This window comes from Anser cygnoides, chromosome 26 (assembly GCF_040182565.1).
Source record: "Anser cygnoides isolate HZ-2024a breed goose chromosome 26, Taihu_goose_T2T_genome, whole genome shotgun sequence".
In the NCBI taxonomy this organism is placed as follows: Eukaryota; Metazoa; Chordata; class Aves; order Anseriformes; family Anatidae; genus Anser; species Anser cygnoides.
This window is the reverse complement of record NC_089898.1, coordinates 343,655-364,631: the sequence shown is the minus strand read 5'-3', so window position 1 is coordinate 364,631 and position 20,977 is coordinate 343,655. Positions and strand designations below refer to the sequence as shown.

General features: G+C 55.4%; 3 protein-coding genes across 6 annotated transcripts; all 3 read left to right on the top strand.

The window, feature by feature from the left end:
• The first annotated feature begins 9 nt into the window (after positions 1-9).
• On the top strand, positions 10-8,261 carry GINS4 (GINS complex subunit 4). 2 transcript variants are annotated; one of them, XM_066983377.1, is made up of 8 exons: positions 10-167; positions 351-437; positions 736-849; positions 1,322-1,419; positions 1,757-1,845; positions 2,241-2,331; positions 2,429-2,530; positions 8,149-8,261. In XM_066983377.1, the coding sequence occupies exons 1-7, from the start codon at positions 69-71 to the stop codon at positions 2,523-2,525; spliced, it is 675 nt and encodes a 224-aa protein (XP_066839478.1). In that variant the 5' UTR covers positions 10-68; the 3' UTR covers positions 2,526-2,530; positions 8,149-8,261. The 2 variants fall into 2 exon arrangements, with proteins under 2 accessions (XP_066839478.1, XP_066839479.1); XM_066983378.1 differs by lacking the exon at positions 8,149-8,261 and adding an exon at positions 3,681-4,353.
• Positions 2,771-9,484, top strand: LOC136786272 (protein phosphatase 1 regulatory subunit 3C-B-like). Of its 2 annotated transcripts, none has more exons than XM_066983376.1 (2): positions 2,771-2,908; positions 8,149-9,484. In XM_066983376.1, exons 1-2 carry the CDS (start codon positions 2,880-2,882, stop codon positions 9,056-9,058), a joined length of 939 nt encoding a protein of 312 aa, XP_066839477.1. In that variant the 5' UTR covers positions 2,771-2,879; the 3' UTR covers positions 9,059-9,484. The 2 variants fall into 2 exon arrangements, with proteins under 2 accessions (XP_066839477.1, XP_047903317.1); XM_048047360.2 differs by lacking the exon at positions 2,771-2,908 and adding an exon at positions 8,015-8,053.
• A 62-nt stretch (positions 9,485-9,546) lies between these two features.
• Positions 9,547-19,216, top strand: GPAT4 (glycerol-3-phosphate acyltransferase 4). Of its 2 annotated transcripts, none has more exons than XM_066983434.1 (13): positions 9,547-9,641; positions 11,077-11,980; positions 14,800-14,869; positions 15,169-15,466; positions 15,647-15,721; positions 16,154-16,243; positions 16,362-16,455; positions 16,894-17,009; positions 17,239-17,294; positions 17,619-17,704; positions 17,943-18,071; positions 18,153-18,232; positions 18,836-19,216. In XM_066983434.1, exons 2-13 carry the CDS (start codon positions 11,816-11,818, stop codon positions 18,942-18,944), a joined length of 1,368 nt encoding a protein of 455 aa, XP_066839535.1. In that variant the 5' UTR covers positions 9,547-9,641; positions 11,077-11,815; the 3' UTR covers positions 18,945-19,216. The 2 variants fall into 2 exon arrangements, with proteins under 2 accessions (XP_066839535.1, XP_066839536.1); XM_066983435.1 differs by lacking the exon at positions 9,547-9,641 and adding an exon at positions 9,899-9,922.
• Positions 19,217-20,977: the final 1,761 nt, after the last annotated feature.

The window sequence follows — 20,977 nt, the reverse complement described above, 5'->3', positions numbered from 1 at the left end:
CGCCATCTTCTGCCGGGGCCGGGCGCGCCCCGGGGCCGGGCCGCGCGTGCGCTCGGGGCCGCGGCGGGATGGCGGCGGCGGGCGGCGGGGGGCCGGGCCCGGAGGCGGCCGGGGGCAGCGAGGAGCTGGTGCTCACCCCGGCGCAGCTCATCCGCAGCCTGGAGCAGGTGGCGGGGACCGGGGGGAGGCCGAGGAACGAGCCCGGGGCTTCCTGGGCTGCGCTCTCCGGGCGGGGGCCGCGGGCCGGGCTCCCGTTACCGCGGTTTTGAGGCGCGTTCCCGGCCGCTCTGGGGGCCGGGACGCGGGGCGGGCGTGCTCCCGGCCGCTGCTCACAGCGTGCGTTCTTCTAGGCCTGGCTGAACGAGAAGTTCGCCCCGGAGCTGCTGGAGAGCAAGCCCGAGATCGTTGAGTGCGTTGTGGAGCAGCTGGACCACATGGTGGGTTCCGCTGGGGCGGGGGGGCCGAGGGGCGCCGGCCCGGCGAAGGTGTGCCCGGGTCTCCCTGCGAGCGCCCGGACCGCCTGCTCCTCGGCCCCTGAGACGGGGCGGGCCTGGGCTGCTTCGCAGGGTTTGTCGTGAGGAAGGGGTTGGGGGATGCGGGGCGGCAGCGCTTGGCGGCATCAGGAGGCGCTGCAGGTGGTTTTGTTGCCCGTATGTGCAAAAAGACCTCCTCGCGCTGTTTCTTGTTGTTTGGTATTTGAACCTTTTAATTTTTCTTTGTTTTTTTTTCTTTAAGGAGTCAAACCTGAAACGGGCAAAGGCAGGGGACTTAAAGGTCAGCGTCCATCGCATGGAGATCGAAAGGATCCGTTACGTGCTCAGCAGCTACTTGCGGTGTAGGCTTGTGAAGGTAACGCTTTCTTGTGCTGCAGAGGGGATAGAAAAGGGTGACTTCAGGGGCGATTCTTACCCATAGAATACCACGTGCTACAGTGAGACACTTTTTTAAAGCTCGCTCTCTTTCTGTCTCATCTTGGGTGCAACCCCAAAGATTTCATTCCTTGGGCACAATTCTCTGTTGTGATGAAGGAGAATCACAGCATTGCTATGGTGTTCTGTTACCGCATCTAAACCCAGGGTGGCACAATTAAATGTTTCTGTGTTCTGCCTGGGTCCTGCCATGTACGCACATGCCTGTGCAGCTTGGAGACCCCAGCTGACCATATTGTTGTTAATTCAGAAGCAGGTATTTGGTCAGGTTTGTCTGCTGTTCAGGAGTGGGTGACTTCCTGTAGGGGAAGCATCTGAAGGACGGGGATTGTAGTCACTGAACTTTTAGGAGAGCTGTGTTTTATTCTTTGGGATTTTTCTTCCAATACCAGATAGAGAAGTTTTTTCCCCATGTCCTGGAGAAGGAGAAGTCTCGAGCTGAAGGGGAGCCTTCCATTCTGTCCCCGGAGGAGTTTGCCTTTGCTAAAGAGTGAGTAGCTTTTGGATGCGTCTCCCTCCCTTTGCATGGGTTACAGGACTCATCCTTGTGTTTCGCTGAACAGTTCTTCAGAGTGCTAGCCTTAGACAGGGTTGCAGTAACGTTCAGTTTTAGCGAGAGCTTTCCTTATGGACAAGGAAAGAGCTGAAATGAAATAATTCTTCTGAGTCTGCATTGTGTTTGGCATCCGAGCTGGTTACTGTCAGCCAGTTGCTAGCAATCACAGGACCAGGGGATGTCACCTTTTGGCATTTTTGAATCAGTGCTCTCTAGGCAGATTTACATTTGACTTAATCAGTAGATGTTCTGATGTTTGGTTTTTTTTCAGGTACATGGCAAACACAGAGACTTACCTAAAAAACGTGGCCCTAAAACACATGCCACCCAACCTGCAGAAAGTGTCCCTCTTAAAATCAGGTGAGTACAGCCAAACTCTAGGATAATCCAGAAAATTGTAGCAAAAGAGGTGTGGGGAAAGCTCTGGGGAGCATGCAGTATTAAGAACTAGTTCTCTAGCTGGTGCTCAGTAGAAGCAAACATTGTCTGGTGACAGTATCCTCACGTTGCTCTGCTGTGTAGTACATGGCTTAATGCTGCTGTCCCTTCGTGCTTCTGTCAGAGCATGTGCTGACCACTGCAATCCGGTGTTGTCTTAAATGGAGGCAGCGCACCCTACTCCTGGTCAGAATTGTCTAGCATTTCCTTTACTGGCCTTGCGTTTGTTGTCCCTAATTCCCCTTTCTTAGCTGAGCATCCTGCAGAGGAACATGAGTGAGTGCTGAGTCGGTGCTCTGAACCCATTGTTTCCACAGTCCCAAAGCCCAACCTGGATTCCTTCGTCTTCTTGAGGGTGCTGGAGAGGCAGGAGAACATCCTGGTCGAGCCGGAGACTGACGAGCAGAGGTAGGTGATCCTCCCACAGACGGCGCATGTCAGCAGGCAGGATTCCACAAGCAGCGAACGAGGAGAAGCAGCTTAACTCCACACCTGCCTCTTGCAGGGAGTACACCATCGATCTGGAGGAGGGCTCACAACACCTGATCCGCTACAAGACCATCGCCCCTCTGGTGGCCTCGGGAGCGGTGCAGCTCATCTGAGCGCGGTAGGTGACGGCTGGCTGCCGGCGGGTTGGGCCGGCGGGTGGCGCCGGGACGGCGCGGTGGGGCCGTGCACCCTGCTACAGCCGGGGGTGCACCCTCGGGAGCATCCAAGTAGACCAGCAAGATGTCTTCCCCTCTACAGATGCGGAGGGGCCCCCACAGTTATCAAACTCTTAATTGCTTATGGTACATCCGGGCTCCTTTTGCCCAGAGCTGCTGAGCGAGGGTGGTCTGTGTCACAGCACTCCTTCCAACAAGGCTTTGCTGGAGCCTTGCCACAGTGCCTCGAGTCCCAAGGGAGGGACGAGCGTAGGTGCCGCCTCTCCAGATCTCGGGCTGGTCTGACAGCAGATGTGGACAGAGCACGTCTGTCCTCAGAGGTAAATAACGCCTTTGTGAATGCCAGGATGCCCTCTTTTTTAAACTTACATCTTAAAACGTCTGTGTGTTCATCCATGCCCCAGTTTAGCACTGTTCTTTGAATTTAGGCTATCAGGTGGGAACTGGCTGACCAAATGGTGTGGTAACCAGTTCTGTAAACTCCACCTTCCCCCATCAGCTTTGATCTTTTCACAGGGTCTACGCAACCCTGGTTGTTGTGCAAGTGCCCGATTGCTCTGAGGTGAACTGGGGGGAATACTTCCGCACCACCTTTGCCACATGATCCCTTGAGCAAAAGAACAACACACGTGAAGGTATTTGCTGGCAGAGCAAATCTTGATTATCGCACAGGGAGCAGAAAGGATTGGGAGCAAGTTAAGATGAAACTGCAGCTCAGGTAGAGCAAAGAGAACGTCACGGGCAAGCAGGGGACAGCCCCAGGATCATGTGAAGGGTGCTTAGCATTAGCTTGTTATCTGCAGTGCGAAGGGAGGTTACAGAGTTTACCAAGTATTTTCTTGTTGTCTTTTTGAAAATATTGGCTGGGAGACACAGATGAACTTAGGAATTCAGTGTGTCTCCTCTGAAGGATAGTTATGAAGGCCAAACAGCAAGTCTGTCCTTCCTTGGAAAGTCCTATGCCGCTTGTGTCCCAGTGTGGACACAGTCATCCACAAGCCCCCTTCTAACATGGCTGATTACACTGATTTATCCGGGCATTTTGGTAACAATAGCACTATTCTCATAAAATATCCACCCTTGCCATTACAGGTATCTGAGATTTGCCTGCAGAGTAGGCCTGGATTTGGAAGGAGTGTCTACAGGAGCCTTGGGCATCTGTGTTTTCTCTGAGATTGCGAACGGTGCAATCATGATGGAAGCTCTGGAAATATCAGGCAGTGTTTGAACGCTTGTCACAGACCTCTCTAACCAGAGCAACTGGTTCATGCTCACGGGGTCTTGATACTGCCCATGTAAAATTTGCATTTCACTCCATTCACTGTTTTGCTACGTGCACAGGCTTTGCTCAAAGCCAACACCAAAGTAGCTCCTGCACTGAAGACTGAAGTGCTGCTATTTCACCTCTCGAAATCCTTGTTGATCAAGTCCAGCAAGGGGGATGAGAGGCCTTCCTGCATTTCTGGCCTTTTCTGACCTCCTCCTTTGGGCTGACAGACTTCAGAGAGATTACACCACTGTTACAGTTAATCCTCAAGCTCAAGGCTGCCTTTCTCAGTGAACTTCAGGACAAGTAAGGCCCTTGGTACAGGGTGGTCTGCACGATCAGCAGCTGAGCACTGGAAGGACTCTGAGGAATTCTGTAAGCTTGTGGTGCTTTCGTGTTGAGAATGATATTGCAGCACAAGTCTGGCAGAGCTTTCCCAGAACAGTCTCTTGTTGCAGGATGAGAATAGAAGTAGTCTTGGTTTTGCCTCACCATCTATGCTTTGGGTGTTATTCATGTTGCTTCCTCTAAGGCTAGCACTTTGTATTTGATTTCTGCAGCAGAGCATTCAGCTCCCTGCACAGAGAGACCTCTAGAACCAGGTGCTGCAAAGTTACGTGGCAGAGGGCATATTCTGCCAGGACGCCTTATTTAAGAATAGTGGTGACCAGTTTCACTAAAATGGAGTCACTGTAACGATGGGGTCAGGTGAAAGCAGCTTTCTGCTGTGTGCGCTCTGAATCTGAAGAGTCTCCCTCCAGAAAGTGTGGAGTTCTGCTGCAGCTGCTGTTTGCATTTGTGAGGGTAGAGACTGTCAAGCTGCCTTCTGCTGAAACAGCTGCTGGGGAAGGGGAGATGTGCAATTTCTTGGTGTTGGTCACACAGAACAAAAACTCCTCCTGCCCTGCTGACCCTTGCGTTCCTCTCCTAGTCCCCTGCTGTGCAGCCCAGTGCCTGCCAAGTGCATGAACAGACTGTGGCTCATTTTCCTTCAGTGCAGGGTCTTCCCTGCATCATGCTCTGTGGGGAGCAGGCTGGTGCTCCTCTGACACTCCCCTTTCTCTGCCAGGCAGGGTGTGACACAGCGCATCTTGTAGTGTGAGTGGCTTTGCATGTGTGCTTTATAGTGTTCCTAATGAATCCATTTAGGTAAAGAAGATTCGTTTAAGTATAGATGTTAAGAGGAAGCTGGGTTTAATCCTTAGGAGTCAGTAGCGCGTACCTCTGCGCAGCCCCCAGGAAAGGGCTTTGGATTGTACCCTGCCCATTCCTGGATTGTACCCAGCCCAGGCAGCTTCACAGAGGTGACTGAAGCTCCCGTTCAAAGTCATTGTTAATCTGCTGCTGCAAAACATGCTCTGGACGAGCTGCTTGGAGAACATCTAGGTGGCGTGTCTGGCAGACTTTCTCCTTGGCCGTATTAAGTTTGACTGAACAATTGTCCGGGCAGCACGTGGCTGCAGCAGTGTGAGTGAAAGGGGCCTCTGCCCTCTTCTAGTAGCCAAATCTCCACCAGAGTTGATTTTTCCTGGAGTGCCTGCAGCACAGCTCCTTTCTGGAGTGTGAAAGCTGGTAATGGCAGCATCATCGCAGGCTGTGCAGGATTTTGGAAAACAGCTAATAGGTTGGAATCAGGCTAACCGATTAAGTTTAGGCCTACCTGAAAATGCTACTGTCTGCTCTTCGTGTCCTTCCGTAAATAAGTACCCGGACACTTCGGGACTGGATACTGTCTCACTGCTACAGTGCTTCTGTTTCCTCATCTGTGCTGGGGGAAGGGGAAACGTCTGCAGCCTTGTCAAGAAAGAGGTGCTTTTGGCTTGTACTTTTAGATGGAGAAAAAGACTCGGTGGTCAATCCACCTTAGTCTGTGCCTGTGATGAGAATGCACGGAGTGGGAACAGCTTCTCCAAGGTCTGCTGTTGGGCTGAAATAGATCCCCTATCCTCTGTGTCTTCCAAGGTGTAGGTAGCTTGGTTTACTGAGTTGAGTGATTAGCGTTAAATGCAAAGTAGGTGGGTGGTGGAAGAGGTCACAGAGAGGGCACTGGTGGTGAGCTGTGATTTCCCAGCTTGAGCCGGATCTACTGAGTGCAAGAGAAAGGTGGAGCAAGTGCTTTCGTTAGTAGGAAGCCTCTTCCATGTCTGTGTCAACTACCCCAAGTCACTGAAGTAGAATACGTGCTGTCAGCCTGAGAGGATGTGATGAAAGGATGGTTCTTGGTGAGAAACTGCTGGGAACTGACTCACTGCCTGCGTTGTGTGTGCGTACGTATGCGATCGTATGCAATCCTCTAGTACGCAACGGATCACAGCCGCGCACAGGGTGGCTGTCTTCCCCAGGGCCCCAGCCGCGTGAAGAACCTGTCCCTGGCACTTCGGTGGGCTTTTTCTTCCACTGCCCTGGTTCACTGTGGCTGTAGGTTGCTGTGCTGTTTGACAGAGTCTTTCCTAGAATTGAGAAATATCTGTATTAGAGCTGATATCAAGGGGGCTGTTCCTCTGAAAACCATCTAGAAAAAAAGCAATCAAAAGGTGATTGTTTCTTTTTTCTAGGGTATCTACAGGAAAATGATCTCACTAGCTTGTAATTCAGTGAGGATGTTCATTCTTTAGTAAGTAGGAATAAACGCCTACACAAAGTCACAGTGGGGAAACAGGTGGAAATTCTGCAGGGAACGTTTTGAGTATTCAAAGGTTCAGAAGCAGACAAATTACGAGACCATGAGGAAGAGCCCTTAGTTCCAGGGAAAAGGGGTTAATTCGCTGTCATGACCCTGGGAAGATGTTGCCTGGGTTTGTAACTTGGGCAGGTGCAGCCACAGTTACCCATCGCAGGGGAGGGTACAACGTGGCTTGTCTTCCACCTGACCTCTGTGGAAGGATGTGACCCTGCTTGTGTCTGAGGCCAGCCTCAAAAACAAGGAGCACTGCTTCCAGTGCTGGCCTGAGCACGGTTGCCAGCCAGGGCTTCAGCTCAAGGCTTCTGGCTCAGGATGGCAGGTGTGTGCTGACAGCAGAGCTCTCTGGCCTAGGCATGGGCTTAACAGGCCCATCAGACGAATCCATCCTGATGCTGACCGGGTTGGGGAGCTGGTACCAACGAGCACTGGGCAGGAAGAAATGCCACACAGCTCCTGCAGGCCCAGCCAGACAAGTGCGTCTGGCTCCTGGTTATCCGCAAAGGGCTCTGCCGTGCTCCTCCCCGGGCAGGAGTGTCTGACCCACGGTGACCCGGATGCCACACGTCCTTCCAGGGCAGCATACAGCTTTGGCTCTGGCTTTTTTCTGATGTTTTTGCTGACTGAGGGCAGGGCTGACCTGCAGATTTCTGCCAGCCACACTCAGAGTTCAGGCTCGCTTCTGGTCATCCAAAGAGAGAGAGATCTTGCATTGTGCTGAAGACGTTCAGACACGGTGGCAGTGGGAAGCCGTGTATAAATATTGATAGACGGGTTGTGTCATGAGCTGATCAAGATCTGTGCTGTCAGCAGGAAAAATCAGGTCTGCTTAACCTAAATGGCTAGACAGCTCTGGAGAGATTAGCAGGTAGTGCGGGCAGGGGTGATCTGATTTAGGTGACGGTCTTTTCTGTCAAGGAGTCACATGTGAGCCGAGCAGCGAAGGCGGTTCTGAATATGAATGTCAGGCACGCCACAGCGTCTTTTTTTCAGGGCAAGGAAGCAGGGGCAAGAAGCTTCCGCGGTGGGTTTGTTTTGATGCGGGGTGAGTCTGGGATTTGCCGTGAACGGGGACGCCCTGGCAACGGCTGTCTTGAAGCCAGCACCTGAAAGGAGCTGGGTACAAACCGGCGGGAGCAAACCGGGGCGCTCCCGGCCCAGGACGACCCCGCCGTGCTCGGGGGCGCCGCCGGGGCGCGGGGCCGGCAGGAGGGGGTGCGGGGCGGCCGGGGGCGCCCCGACGCTCGTGCCCTGCGCTCACGGGGCTCCGGGCGGGCCCGGCCCCGCGCGCGGGCGCTGCTCGGGCACGGCCCGGGGGCTCCGGGCGGGCGGCGGGGCGGGGCCGGGCGGGGCGGCCCCGAGCCGCCATTGGCCGCTCGCGGGCGCGGCCCCGGCGCCGATTGGCTGCCGCGCGGCGTCCCGGCGGCGGGCGCTCCCACGGCCCCATTCATCGCGCGGCGCCGGCGGCGGAGGGAGCGGCCGGGCCGGGCCGTGCCGGGGCGCGATGAGCTGCGGCGAGTGAGCGCGGGCGGGGCGGGCGGAGGGAGGGCGCGGGCCCGGGGCCCTGCCACCCGGCAGCCGGGGCTCACTGCCTGACCCTTCTTCACCTCCAGGCTTTTCCAGGTGTACAGCGCGCGGGCCGTCGCCCCCCCAGCCATGCCCGTGGACCTGGCCGTGCGGCTCTGCCTGGGCCACTCGCCCCCCATCCGCAAGCTGCTGAACTCCTACGAGGAGCTGCGGGGCAGCCGGGCGCGCAAACCCCTCCGCTCCTGTCTCAACCAGAAGCTGAGCGCAGAACACGAGCCTGAGCGGCGAGATAGCACCAAGAGCTCCAAGAGCCAGAAGAAGAAGAGGGTCGTGTTTGCTGATATGAAAGGGCTCTCGCTGACAGCCGTCCGTTTCTTCTCAAAGATCGAGGAGGACCTCTGTGATTTGCAGCATGCCCTGTCAGACCTCGCTTGCTTTCGACCCAGGCTGCGGGACTCACGCCCAGAAGTTTGCAGGTACGTGCTGGACTTCCCACAGCCCTCTTCAGACTATGCAGCTTTCCGCAGCCGCCTGCACAGCAACCTGGTCTGCCTGGAGAGCTGCCTGGTCCAGGACCATGCCCTGTCAGGGACAGTGAAGGTCAGAAACATCGAGTATGAGAAGAAAGTCACGGTCCGCATCACTTTTGATGGCTGGAAGAGCTTCCGAGACATCTCCTGCCAGTACATGCATAGCACGTATGGCTCGGCTGACACAGACACCTTCTCCTTCGAGCTCTCGCTGCCCAAGCCATCCAGCTCCCGCAGGGCCACAGAGTTCTGCATCTCCTTTCAGTGTGGGCAGAAGACCCACTGGGACAACAACCATGGGAGGAACTACAAGATCTGCCACGTGGGCATGATCCGCCCTCCCTCCCATGCCGTGAAGAGTGCCAACGGGGCCCGGGAGCATCGTGGCACCTCCCGGGCTGCCGCCCTTGTCCTCTCTCACCTGCAGACCTGGCGGCGCTCAGAGACTCAAGCCCCTTACTGGTAGGAAAGCAGCGGGTGGAGAGGCGTAGGGCCCTTCCTTCCACGTCCCTGCTGCGGTGCGGGGCTCGCTGGGGCGGGGGCCAGCAGTGGGAGGCGCCGCTCACGGTTCGTTAGCTCCTCCGCGCCTCCGGCCTGCCGCTGGGCGAGCAGCTGCCGCTCTTCACGGGACCTTCAAGGCTGGCCCTGCCGCACCGCCCGGGAGCTGCTCCGGGTGCGGTTCCCGTCGGTACCTTCTGCGGGCACCGCTGCCGCGAGAGGCGGGCACAGCGGGACGGACGGGCGGCTTTGGGACGGGCTGCCGCGACCCACAGCCGGCGATGGGACCGGGGGCGGGGGGCGAGGCTGCCCCGGGGGGCTCGGAGCCCTCCGGGCGGGGCGCGGCGCGGCGCGGCCGGGCTGTGACGGGCTCAATAAAGGCGGCGCGGGGCGAGAGCGGCTGCGGCTCTGCGGGGCGGGGCGGGGCGGGGCGGGGCGGGGCCCTGCGGCGTGCGCGGCCCCGCGGGCACCGCGTTGACGTCAGCGCGCGGGGCGGGGGCGCGCACGGCACGTGGCGGGGGCGGGGCCGGGCCCGGCGGCAGTGGCGGCAGGTGAGCGCCGGCGGGGCGGGGCGGCTCGGTACGGAGCGGCGCGGGATCGGGTCCCGCTGCGGGCGGCCGGCGGGGCGGGGCGGGGCGGGGGGGGGGGCAGCGCGGGGCCCGGCCCGGCCGCGGACCGTTAACCGGCAGGAGCGCGGCCTCCCCGCCCGGTGCGGGCCGCGCCGCAGCGCCCCCGCGCGTGGGGAGGTGCGGCCCGGCCCCGGCCCGGCCCCGCCGAGCGGCCGAGGGCTGCGGGGCCGGCCGGGCCCTGCCGTGCCGCCGGGCGGTCCCCGGTAAGGCTCCGCGCCGGGCCCAGGCTCCGCGCCGGGCGGGGCGGGCCGCGGGGCGGGGCGGTCCCGGCGGCCGCAGCCGGAGGGGGGCTGCCCGCCTCGGCCCGGGGGGCGGTACTCGCGGCCGCCGGCCCTGCGCCGCCCGGGGCGTGCCGCGGTCCCCGAGCCCCTCCCGGGGCGGCGGGCGGCCGGCAGCACGCGGACCGGGCTGGCGAGCGGCGAGCCCGGCGCAACGGGCGGCTCCGTGCGGGGCCGCGGAGCCGCCTCCCCCGGGGAGCCGCTCGGGCGGGCGCCGTGCGCCCCGGGGCAGGAGCGGAGCTGCCGGCCGGGAACGCTGCAGAGCCGGCGGCTGCAGCGCGCCCTGCGGGGGAGCGACGGGGGAGCACCGGGGCCTGCCCAGCCTCTGCCGCGTGCGCTTCTCAAGCGCCTGTCCCGGGCCGTCCTCAGGCCCAGGCTCGTGCCCTCCGGTGGCAGGCGAAGGCAGCGTCCGGAGGCCGTTCTCCCCTCAGCTCTTTCCAGCAGCCCGCGTTGGCCTCCCGCGTGCCTCTTCTGCCGGGGGCATCGCCTTCGAAGAGCCGTGCTGTCGGTTGTTGACCTTTGCCTGGTCCCCGTGCCCCGGCGAGTTCCACTTGGGCTAATCACCGGCAGTAATGCTTCCCTTGGGCTAGCTTCCTGTCACGAACTGTTTGTAAAGCAGCAGAGGGTGAGCCGCGCCCCAGGAACCCGTGTACAGGAGCAGAGGAAGTGATTCCTGCCTAGGAATCTGGGGCCTGGCTGGCTCCCTGCTCTCGGATTCCTCCGAGATGAGAGGGGCGGTAAGGTCTTTGTCACTCAGAGGCATCCTCTGTCGCTCCATTGGCTCCTCTCCTGTATTTGGGACCTGCTCAGAGAGACTGTTGACATCCTGCGCTCCGAGGGTGGTTCTAGACGCAGCTGCTCAGTGTGAGGTTTGGGTGGGAGGAAAGCGCGGAATGTGCATCTGTGGCGGTCTGAGTCCGCCGTGCCCGCGGAGCTGCTCGGGGTGATGCGTCCTCAGCCTGAGCACTGCCTCTGACAGTTCAGAGCCCGCTGTCCCTGGCCTCCTGCCACCCTCTCCAAGTTGGCGTCTCTCAGAGTTGTGCGACTTGCCTGACTTCGGTTTCTCTTTCCTCTGCTAGTGCTGGTGCCATGCGAGTGCCTAGTCTGCCAAGAAGCCAACTCGCTGTTTGAAGAGTTTTCCAGGGACACGAGCTTCATTTAAGTCTGTTACGACCCTTCAGCGTGAGTGGATGCCTGGGGCCTCTGGATTTAAACTTGTTACAGGCATCATGCAAGGATCTGCGCCAGTGCCTGCGTCCTCGCAGAAAAAACAATAATAGCTCTACATGCGGTAGGCTCCTGCAAGTGCCAACTCCCTCGATCTCCTCCAATGCAGGCTCAGGGATGGACTCCACCTTGTCCCCGTGAAGAGATACTGCATGCTCTCAGCAGCCAGAGGGGAATTCTACTGCTGGCGTCTTCACGAGCTGCCCCACGGCAGGACTTGCTCAGCGGCACCTTGGGAGAATATCCATTCACACCGTTGTTTCACGACAGTACTTGCTGCAGACCCATGGAGGAACTTGCTTGCATGCTGCGTCTCCTTTGAGCTCCTCAGCCTGCGCTGTTTGAACTCCCCGGGGCTCCTGGCAGTCTGTTTGCTTGTTTTCCCAACCGCTCTCCCTGATCCTGTTGCATTCCCTCTCTTGCAGAGCCCAAAAAAGATGTGAACTTTGGAATGGGGTCTGTGAGCAGCTGCGGACTCGGTACATGTGTAAGACTTTTGCTGAATAATAGCAGGACTGGTTAACTGCTGTGGGCAGCCTTTCTGCCTGGCTGCAGGGTTGCAGGGCGCCAGCCTTGCTTAGGCCCTTCACCATGTTCCTCCTGCTCCCCTTTGACAGCCTGGTTGTTAATCTCTTGGGGATTTCCATAACTGTCCTCTTCACTCTGCTTCTGGTTTTCATCATTGTGCCAGCAATTTTTGGAGTCTCCTTTGGCATCCGCAAGGTTTACATGAAAACATTATTAAAGATCTTTCAGGTAAGTCATGTTCTCAAAATTTTGAGTGTTGGAGAGTGTTTACAGGGGTCTTGTCAAGCATAGTCGTGCTAGGAAGAGAGACTTTTGCCCCTCAGCAGAACATCGTAGATGACTGGGGCAGGAGGTTGGTTTGCTGGTGACGCGCTGGTGCCAGATGACCTGCTGGAGTCATCCCAGCCAGCTGCAATTTATCGGACTAATGATCACGGGCTGTTGGTTTTTTTTTTTTTTCCTGTAATTAAGCCACTAAGTCTTCAGACAAAGCAGTAGGACAGGACAGCATAGGCAGTAAGTGTGCAAACAGTGCAGCTGTCCTGTACAGCCGCAGATGTGCTGGGAGGAGGTGTGTGCTTGGACGGGTTAATGTCCCAGGCAAGGCTGAGTGCTGGTGCAGTTTGATGTGGAAAGAAGCCAAAAGGGGCGTAGAGCACAATGGGGAGGGACGAGGCTGCAGTCAGTGGGCTGCTTATCTCCAGTACGTTTGGATGAAGCACAAGCAGGCAGCAAGGCGGGACTTTCTGTGGCGTGAACCTTGAGCAGTCTGTGGCCAGAACCCAGAACTTTCAAGACCTTTCTGTCCCAGAGTGCCGCCTGCTTATCTGCTGAGCCCAGCAGCCACATTTGGACCTGCGGCCTGAGGACAACCAGCAGCCCTCGCTGCCCCTCTTGACACAGAGAAGCCAAGTGGAATTTTCCAAGCTGGGGTTATGCTGTTTCCCTGACTGCCTTTGCAGAGTTATTTTATGAGCTGTCTTAACCAGCACCTCTCCTTGAATCAAGTCCCTGGTGAGACCAGAATTTTTGCCAAACTCCCAATGGATAAAACCCAAACCACCCCACGCTGCCAGCCCAGGGAAAAGGAAGAGGGTTGCCTTGTGCTTAGTAGGGAAGTTTCAGGCTTATATATGTAGTTCAGACTGCTACAGTGTTCGGTGCAGCTGCTGCTGCTTGAGCAGGGCTGATTTTTCCTGGGACGATCTCTGTACTGGCTGGCTTGGGAGGGCAGCCCTGCGGTGTGAGTGGGGAGTCCCAGGGCATTGTGCAGTGCTTCATTAACGCAGATGTCTGAAACCCTGGCTTCAAATTTAGTGACTGAACTGAGAGAAAAAATACATAAGGGTTTTGGTTTATCCAAAACGGAACATTTCACTTTACTTTTTTTTTTTTTTTTTTCCTTCTCTCCTTTCTTTAATTCAGTTCTGGAACATTTACTCTCAACACATGTTTTGGTGTTCAATTTTGAAACTATTTTTCTGAAAAGACTTTGAAATCTATTTCAGCTTTTATCAAAGGATCTTTGTAGTGGGAGAGAAGAGCACTCTGGCAGAACTGCTCACAGTTTGATGGAAAACTCAGCGACTGGGGCTGGTCATTGAGATATGTATGCCTGGGGAGTGTTATTCACAAGGAATATTTTCCAAGCTCTCAAGGCCAGTGTTGCAACCCTGGCCTGAGGGGCAGTACCTGAGTCTGGCAACTTGCAGGGCCCATCCGGGTGCTGGGGCCCGGGCTGGCAGCCACACACCTGAGCTGGTGCTGAGGGGGACCCGCCTGGTGCTCGGCAGGTGTCAGTCTGGGTTTTCTGCCACCGCGGTCATTATGCAGAGGGAGATGTGCTGGGCTGGCCAGGAGTGCCTTCTTCTCAGGCTTCCCAGCTCCTGCTGGGTCAGAGCTCCTCTTCTGACTTCTCCTGGGATGGCAGCTTCTGGACAATCTTCTGCAGTCCTGCAGTTCCTTCTGCTGGCAGAGGAAGCTGCTAAATGAGCTAGGCTCTCCACCCACAATTAGTATTCCCACATCACTGCCTCCTCATCTGGTGGTGTCAGGGGCTGAGACTGGGAGCCCTGGAGTTCCCAGCAGTTTCTGCTTCTTCCCAGGTCCCTGATGGAGCAGCTGGCTCAGAGCAGTAAGCATGTTGCACAAGTCTGCCTTCGTGAACTTGCTCTCCCAGGCTTGTATGCAGGAGAGTGCCACTGGGGTGGTTACTTGGAGGACAGGCAGGAAGACTGGTCAGAAATCCAGCCTGCAGTTTTTCCTGGTTCCCTTGGGAAGTAGATGAGAAAAGAGATTTCAGTGGATGACAAATAGTCTGGGCATGGGATCTGGCTGCGGGAGCACTGTCTGAGGGTGCTTGCTGCTGCTCCTTTGGACTGAGAAGCAGTAGCAGCTGTTAGCTGAACCGGGGAGGGGAGGATCCCATGCCCTCATGCGACTGGCCTGATGTGTATAGCAGCAACCTGAAAACACGGTGTCTGCTTTGAGTTTGGAGGAAATCAGGATGGGAAAATAGTGCCAGTCCCATGACCTGCTTCCTGATCCGCGTCACGTTCTGCTCCAGCAGGAGGGCCCGCAGGATGCAGGGGCCCCCTGGAGGTTGTGCAGTGGTAACCACGTGCAAGCTACAGCAGAGCCTCCAGGACACGGAGGCTGCAGAAAGTCTTGCTGTGCCATCTCACCACTGAGCACCTTCCATCTTCTGGTGCTCGTTCTTCCGCTGGGGCTCTGCTGTGCAGAATGGCACGCTCGTGTGTGCTGCGTATTAAGGCTTTCCTAGGTGCTGGTCACCTCCCCATCAGTCCTCCTGCCCCGCTGTAGACAAATCTCTGCTGTAAGAACTTTCTTCCCAGCCCAGTCCCTGCTTCCACCTCAGTTCAGTTGCGTGTTCATGACTCACACTCAGTTCTGTACGGAAGCCTCCTGCCTTCATCTCATCTTCTCCCGTTAACTGTGGTCTTCCCTGAAAGCCAACTGTAAAACGGGAATTCTGAAGTGGAGCTACAGGCTTTGACAATCTTGATTGCCATGTGTGTCTCTTGCAGTGGGCAACACTGAGAATAGAGCGTGGTGCCAAGGAGAAGAACCATCCGTTATACAAGCCCTATGTCAATGGTAAGATCGTGCCCTGCGTGGGCACACATGAAGTTCAAATTTCTGTATGGGAGCTGCGGTAAATGGAGTGTCTGAGCAGCTGAGGTATGATGGGAAAGCCTCTCCTTGCAGGTGGATTAGCTAGGTGGCTATGGAGAGATCAAGTGCGTGAGGCACCTAGAGCTTGCTTCATGTCTAGGTAGCTGGGAGGACTGGTTTGTTCCTGTCTGGGCTGGAGGACGGAAGGGAAACCCTGGCTCTCAGCTGCCTTTGAGCGGGCAAGTCACGCTTTGCTCAGAGCTGCCCGTGGCCTCTTACAGGTATCATTGCAAAAGAGCCAACATCACTGGAAGAGGAGATCAAGGAGATCCGCCGGAGTGGCAGTGGCAAAGCCCTGGACACCCCTGAGTTTGAGCTCTCAGATATCTTCTATTTCTGCCGCAAAGGCATCGAGACCATCATGGATGATGAAGTGACCAAGAGGTTTTCAGCTGAAGAGCTGGAGTCCTGGAATCTGCTCAGCAGGACCAACTACAACTTCCATTACATCAGTCTGCGTCTCACTGTTCTCTGGGGACTGGGTGTTCTCATCCGCTACTGCTTCCTGCTGCCCCTCAGGTGAGTGCTGCTGTGAAACGCGCCCAGTGAGGTGGTGCTGCGGCCTGTTGCTGCTGCAGCAGGTGCAGCTGGTCCTCAAGTCCCACGGACCCTGCTCAGCACGATCAGGAGCAACCGGCTATGTGATGTGCAGGGCCTGTGGCCTGGATTTGCTAGCATTTAACTTCCCTCTTTCTGCAGGATAGCCCTGGCGTTTACTGGCATCAGTTTGTTGGTGACTGGTACTACAGTAGTGGGATATTTGCCAAATGGAAGGTAAGGTGGTCTTTGAGAGAAAAAGGGATGGGGCAGCCCCATGTGCCATTTGAGACCTGATAATCCTGAATTTTTCTGGAAAGGCCTGTCTGTTCTGCCTGCTGCAGACGAGGCACAGGGTCCCGGCATCTGTAGCCTGTCAGGAACTGACTCCCTGTAATTTTAAACAAAGGACCTAAATACGAACGTTATGCCCCTTGGCAGATCTCTCAGCCCTGGGCTCTGAAGGGAATAAAACCAGAAGAGAACAAAGGCCTAAGTTTGCTTCTCAGGAGTTATGAATCAGTGGTCATAAGCTGACAGCAAATCCCAGTAGGAGATGTGTTTCTATGGGCATATGAAGTCTCAGTTGGATCTCATGGCCTGAGACAGCTGGGCCAAGTGGCACAGTCACAGGGAGCCGGGGGTGATAGTCTCTCTTCTGGGCTGCAGGTGTAAGGAGTTCCTCAGCAAGCACGTCCACCTGATGTGTTACCGAATCTGCGTGCGTGCCCTCACAGCTATCATCACCTACCACGACCGGTAAGGAAGTGCTGCCTGCTGCAGATCATCCTTCCCCACCAGCCACTCTGTGCTGTGCCTCTTGTAGGCCTCCCTCTTCATCCCTCTGCCCTCATCTGTGTCTTTGGTTTGCATTTAGAGAAAACAGACCCCGAAATGGAGGCATCTGCGTGGCCAATCACACATCCCCCATTGACGTGATCATCCTTGCCAGCGATGGCTACTATGCAATGGTAAGGTCTGCGCCCCAGCTCTGCCTGCCAAGGCCTGGCCACATGTATTTTTGGAGCAGCAAGTATATTGCATAGGGCATGTTGTGGGCAGAAAGAGGCTTTTGCACATGCAGAACTGCGTGAACTCTCAGACCCTGTGCACTGATACCCTGTTGCGTTGCTTTCCAGCAAGTTTGCCTGGAATTCAGAGCACCAAGGCATTCTGGCCACCGCTTTGCAAGGAGAGTTTTTGGCTTTGCTCTCTATGGAAGAGCAAGCTACGTCCTCAGCTTGGCCACCCTGGGGCTTGCTGCGTCTTTCCAATCAGAGTCTCTCAGCCTTACCGGGGCAGGGGTGGAAAGATGAACCTCAGCTTGGCTTGGCTATGGAGCTGTAGGAGCTGCCTTGGCCTTCAAGCGTGCCCAGGTCTTGTAACTTGTGTCTTCTCATGCTGTTCAGGTGGGTCAAATCCACGGCGGGCTGATGGGTGTGATACAGAGAGCCATGGTGAAGGCTTGCCCCCACGTCTGGTTTGAACGCTCAGAGGTCAAAGACCGTCACCTCGTCGCCAAAAGGTGTGACAGTTGCTAGCTGCAGGGAGAGGTCTGGAGGCTGGGAAAGACAGGGGGCTGCCCCCTTCCCTTGGGTGAGGACACTGCCTCTCCTCGTGGGTATTGGGAGAGTGTGGCAGTGTTACTGGCATCCAGATAGTCCTCGGTGACTGAAGGATAAGCACTGGGTGCTGTGTGGGTTGCTAGGACAGCCCCTGTGCCATGTGCTAATTGGTGACACTCTTCTGTTTAGGCTTACAGAGCACGTCCAGGACAAGAGCAAACTGCCTATTCTTATCTTTCCAGAAGGTGAGTCGTGGAGTGAGGCCAGAGCAGCACCTGGTGGAGAGGGCGTGCTGGGACAGTACCCTGTTTATGTTACTTCCTTATGCAGCCACGGGCCTTGAGAGCCTTCAGTGAGGCAAAGGGAACATTGCAATTGTAGAGCTAACTGAGCCCAGAACGCACAAGTCATATGTGCTGTCTTAGTGATGCTGCACCTCTTGTGCACACAGAGAGCAGGGTTTGGAGTGAGTGTTAGGGGTCAGTTGCTGGATGCCTGTAGGTGTATAGCTTAGATGTCCGAACTGACTTGCAAGGGGAAGTTCAGAAGATTGTGCTTGCCTTTTACAGGAACCTGCATCAACAACACGTCTGTGATGATGTTCAAAAAGGGGAGCTTTGAAATTGGAGCCACAGTTTACCCTGTAGCCATCAAGGTATGAGGAAGCAAACATTCTTACAGCAGAAGTAGTCCTCTGCGTGAGAGCTCAGTCTTAGTGGCTCAGTCTTGGCACCGATGGGTCAGCAGCCTGGTCTGAGGGCATGGGGACACTGAGGTTACTTCATGTGGTGCACTGGGGAGGGCTGGCCTGTAGCTGGGCTTTGGGTAGAACTCGGAGCCTCGGGGAGGGTGCATCTTCTGCCTGACTTTCATGAGCTCTTCTGCCTCTGTAGTATGACCCGCAGTTTGGAGATGCCTTTTGGAACAGCAGCAAATATGGCATGGTAACCTACCTCCTTAGGATGATGACCAGCTGGGCCATTGTCTGCAGTGTCTGGTACTTGCCCCCGATGACCAGGCAGGTAAGTAAGCTGAGCCTGCCCTACCTGACCCACCGCGCGACTGGCCCTTTTCTTCTGCTGCATGGTGTCATTTTCCCACAGCCTGAAGAGGACGCTGTCCAGTTTGCCAATCGAGTGAAGTCAGCCATTGCCAGGCAGGGAGGCCTTGTGGATCTGCTCTGGTGAGTCCAGGCAGGCTTTTCTCTTCCTGCTGCTAGGATTCCTTGTTCCTGGGTCCTGAGAAGTGTTTGTGGGCTGCAGAGCTAAGTTTGCGTCTTGCGTTGGGCAGATTAGGCCTATGGAGAAATGGAGATGCGTCTCCAAAACTGCTGTTCTGTAGTCAGGACCCAAATCTTTCCTTCTTCTGTGTGTGCTGGGCACCAGAGCTTCATTCTGTGATTCTGGCTTGCGCTTAGACGCCCTTGTTCTACTTGATGCTGCTAGCAAAACAGGTGGATCTTGAGAACCTCTCTTGTGAGGCACTAAGATCTTCAGAGCCTCGGAGGTGGAGGGCCTCTGCAGGCGTTGTGCTGTGGTGGTATCAGAGCATCTCACACTTCAGACAGAGCTGCCATGTTGAGCACTGTGCAGGGCCATGGGTGCCACTCCTGGCAAAGCGAGGTGTGAAAGAAACTCCCCTTGGGGACAGTCAGCCCGCAGTGTCCTGGCAGCCTGAGGTACAAATGCAGCTGTCCGGCTGGTGTGGGACCTGCTGCTTTGAGAGGCCCCAGCTGACGTGTCAGTGCACGCCTGTAGCTCCACTGAGCATATGACTCTCTTCACAGGGATGGAGGTCTGAAGAGGGAGAAGGTGAAAGATACGTTCAAGGAGGAGCAACAGAAACTCTACAGCAAAATGATTGTAGGCAACCATGAAGACCGGAGCCGCTCCTGAGCCCTCTCTCTCCAGCACTGATCCTGGGCCTGGTCAGAGCCCTCTGCCTCCAGCACGAGCCAGGGCTTGTCTGAAGCAGCTCTGTGTGTTTGGACTTTGGCTACTCCAGAGCTGCTTGGACTTGCTCGTTCGTTCTCTGGCTTTTTCCCGGAGGCACTATTATTGCCTAGAGTCTTCAGGCCCTGGGCAGCTCTTGGCAAAGATGCCTTCTTGTTACTGTTACAGTGAAGCCCCTTGCAGGGGCAATATTAAATGAAACACTTCTGGTGTCATATGCTTCCATGTGGTGTTCACAGGCTCCGGGGGAGGGCTGGTGTGTTGATGTGCATGTGTGTCAGTCACAAGTCTCCCACAGCACAGAAACTGGTGAGCTACACTGAGATTAGCTGCCTTGACAACCAAAGGATTCTTACGAGCCTGTGCCTCTCAGGTCCATGGCACAAAACCCACGGAACCAGCATGTGGTCTCTCACCACTTCCGGCTTTACCTCCACAAGGAGAGAAACCTTTCCTCTTCCTTTTGCTACCCTCCTGCCATAGCCTGACCATTGCTGCTTCAGCATCTGAGTAACGGCCTCTTTGCTGGGGTTGCTCAAGCAGTGAGGATCATTCTCCTTGGAAGCCTCCTCCTGTCCCCTGGGTCTGCAAGCTGCCAGGCAATTGTCACTGATGCAGCAGACGGGGCAGGCTTCTGATAAATCTGTATGTGCCGTGCTGGGAGCCCAGGGTGGGCAGGAGGCTCCGTAGCTGGGGCAGGAGATCCCCTTTCAAATGTCTCCCAAGGAAGATGTTGAGATCTGGTCTTGATGTGCACCAACTTGCACGTTTATAAACTTGGTTTGTTGCAAGGAAGTAGAAATCTTGTGCTGGAGGTGGTAGCCTTTTCAGCTCTGTGAGTATATTATTCAGTAAAGCAACTTGTATTTGAGCATTCATCCTGTGTACTTTCCAGTTATCCATATGGTCCTGCAAACTTTAGCACTTTAATTGGGTCCTCTCCCTCCTCTTACATGCTGTTTCACTGCTACCCACAGAAGCCCACTTGCGTTCGCTAGAACATTAGAGGAGGCGATCTTTATTAAAATCCTTCTTTGTGCCCAGAGTGGTGGTTGCTGAGCAAGGGCATCTGATGCCTTGCAGGTCAGGACAGCTATCCTGTGTTGAGAGTCCTTAAATATGAGTTTCTCTGAACAAGCTCCCAATATGGATTCAAGGTAGTTTCCTTTCTGCTTGTTTTTATTTGGGTAAAACACTTGTATCAAGAAAGAGGCAGAGAAAAGAAAGCAAGAGAAAGAAACACAAATTCCCTTAACCTTTCCCAAAACATACTGTGCATACCCTCACGTTACTCAGTTGTGTGCCACCTTCCAGCTTTGTATTGTTACTGTATTTGAAACTATTATTTTGGGTCAGGTAGGGTATATTGACCTGTGCCCAGACAAGGTGCAAGCAGGGTATGCACAGAGCAGGGGGTGTCCCCATAACAAAAACCCTACTTTTTACCATGTGCTATTTTTCACCTGTCCTATTACTATCAACTTAGGCACAGGTATCCTAAAATCTTCCCTGAGAGGAGACAGTCCTCCTTGCAGTGATGTAAAGCTGCACTTAACAGCATATGATCTATTAAAATGTTAATATGGGAAATATTTCTGTACCAAATTGGTTCACCTTTGCTTCTCGCAGTGATCAAAACATGGTCCTGCATAAACACACACACAGACACATTACCTAAATGAACATGGGGTTCAGTTATCAGTGATCTGTTACACATGATCCCCATTAACACCAGCATCACCAGGAGAAACCATGCTGCTCTCATTTGGTGATGGAGACAACTTTATTGGCCCCATGCTTTTCATTATTACCCCAATTTCATATTCTCTTCTGCCTAAGGTCAGACATGGCAACTGATGTAAGGGAAGAAAAAAATAAAATGAAGAAAAGTCTGGTTTATTTACGTTTCCACCAAAGATATTAAAACAAAAGCAGCTGAAGCCAAGCAGTGAATAGTTAGCAGCATCTACAGGGTT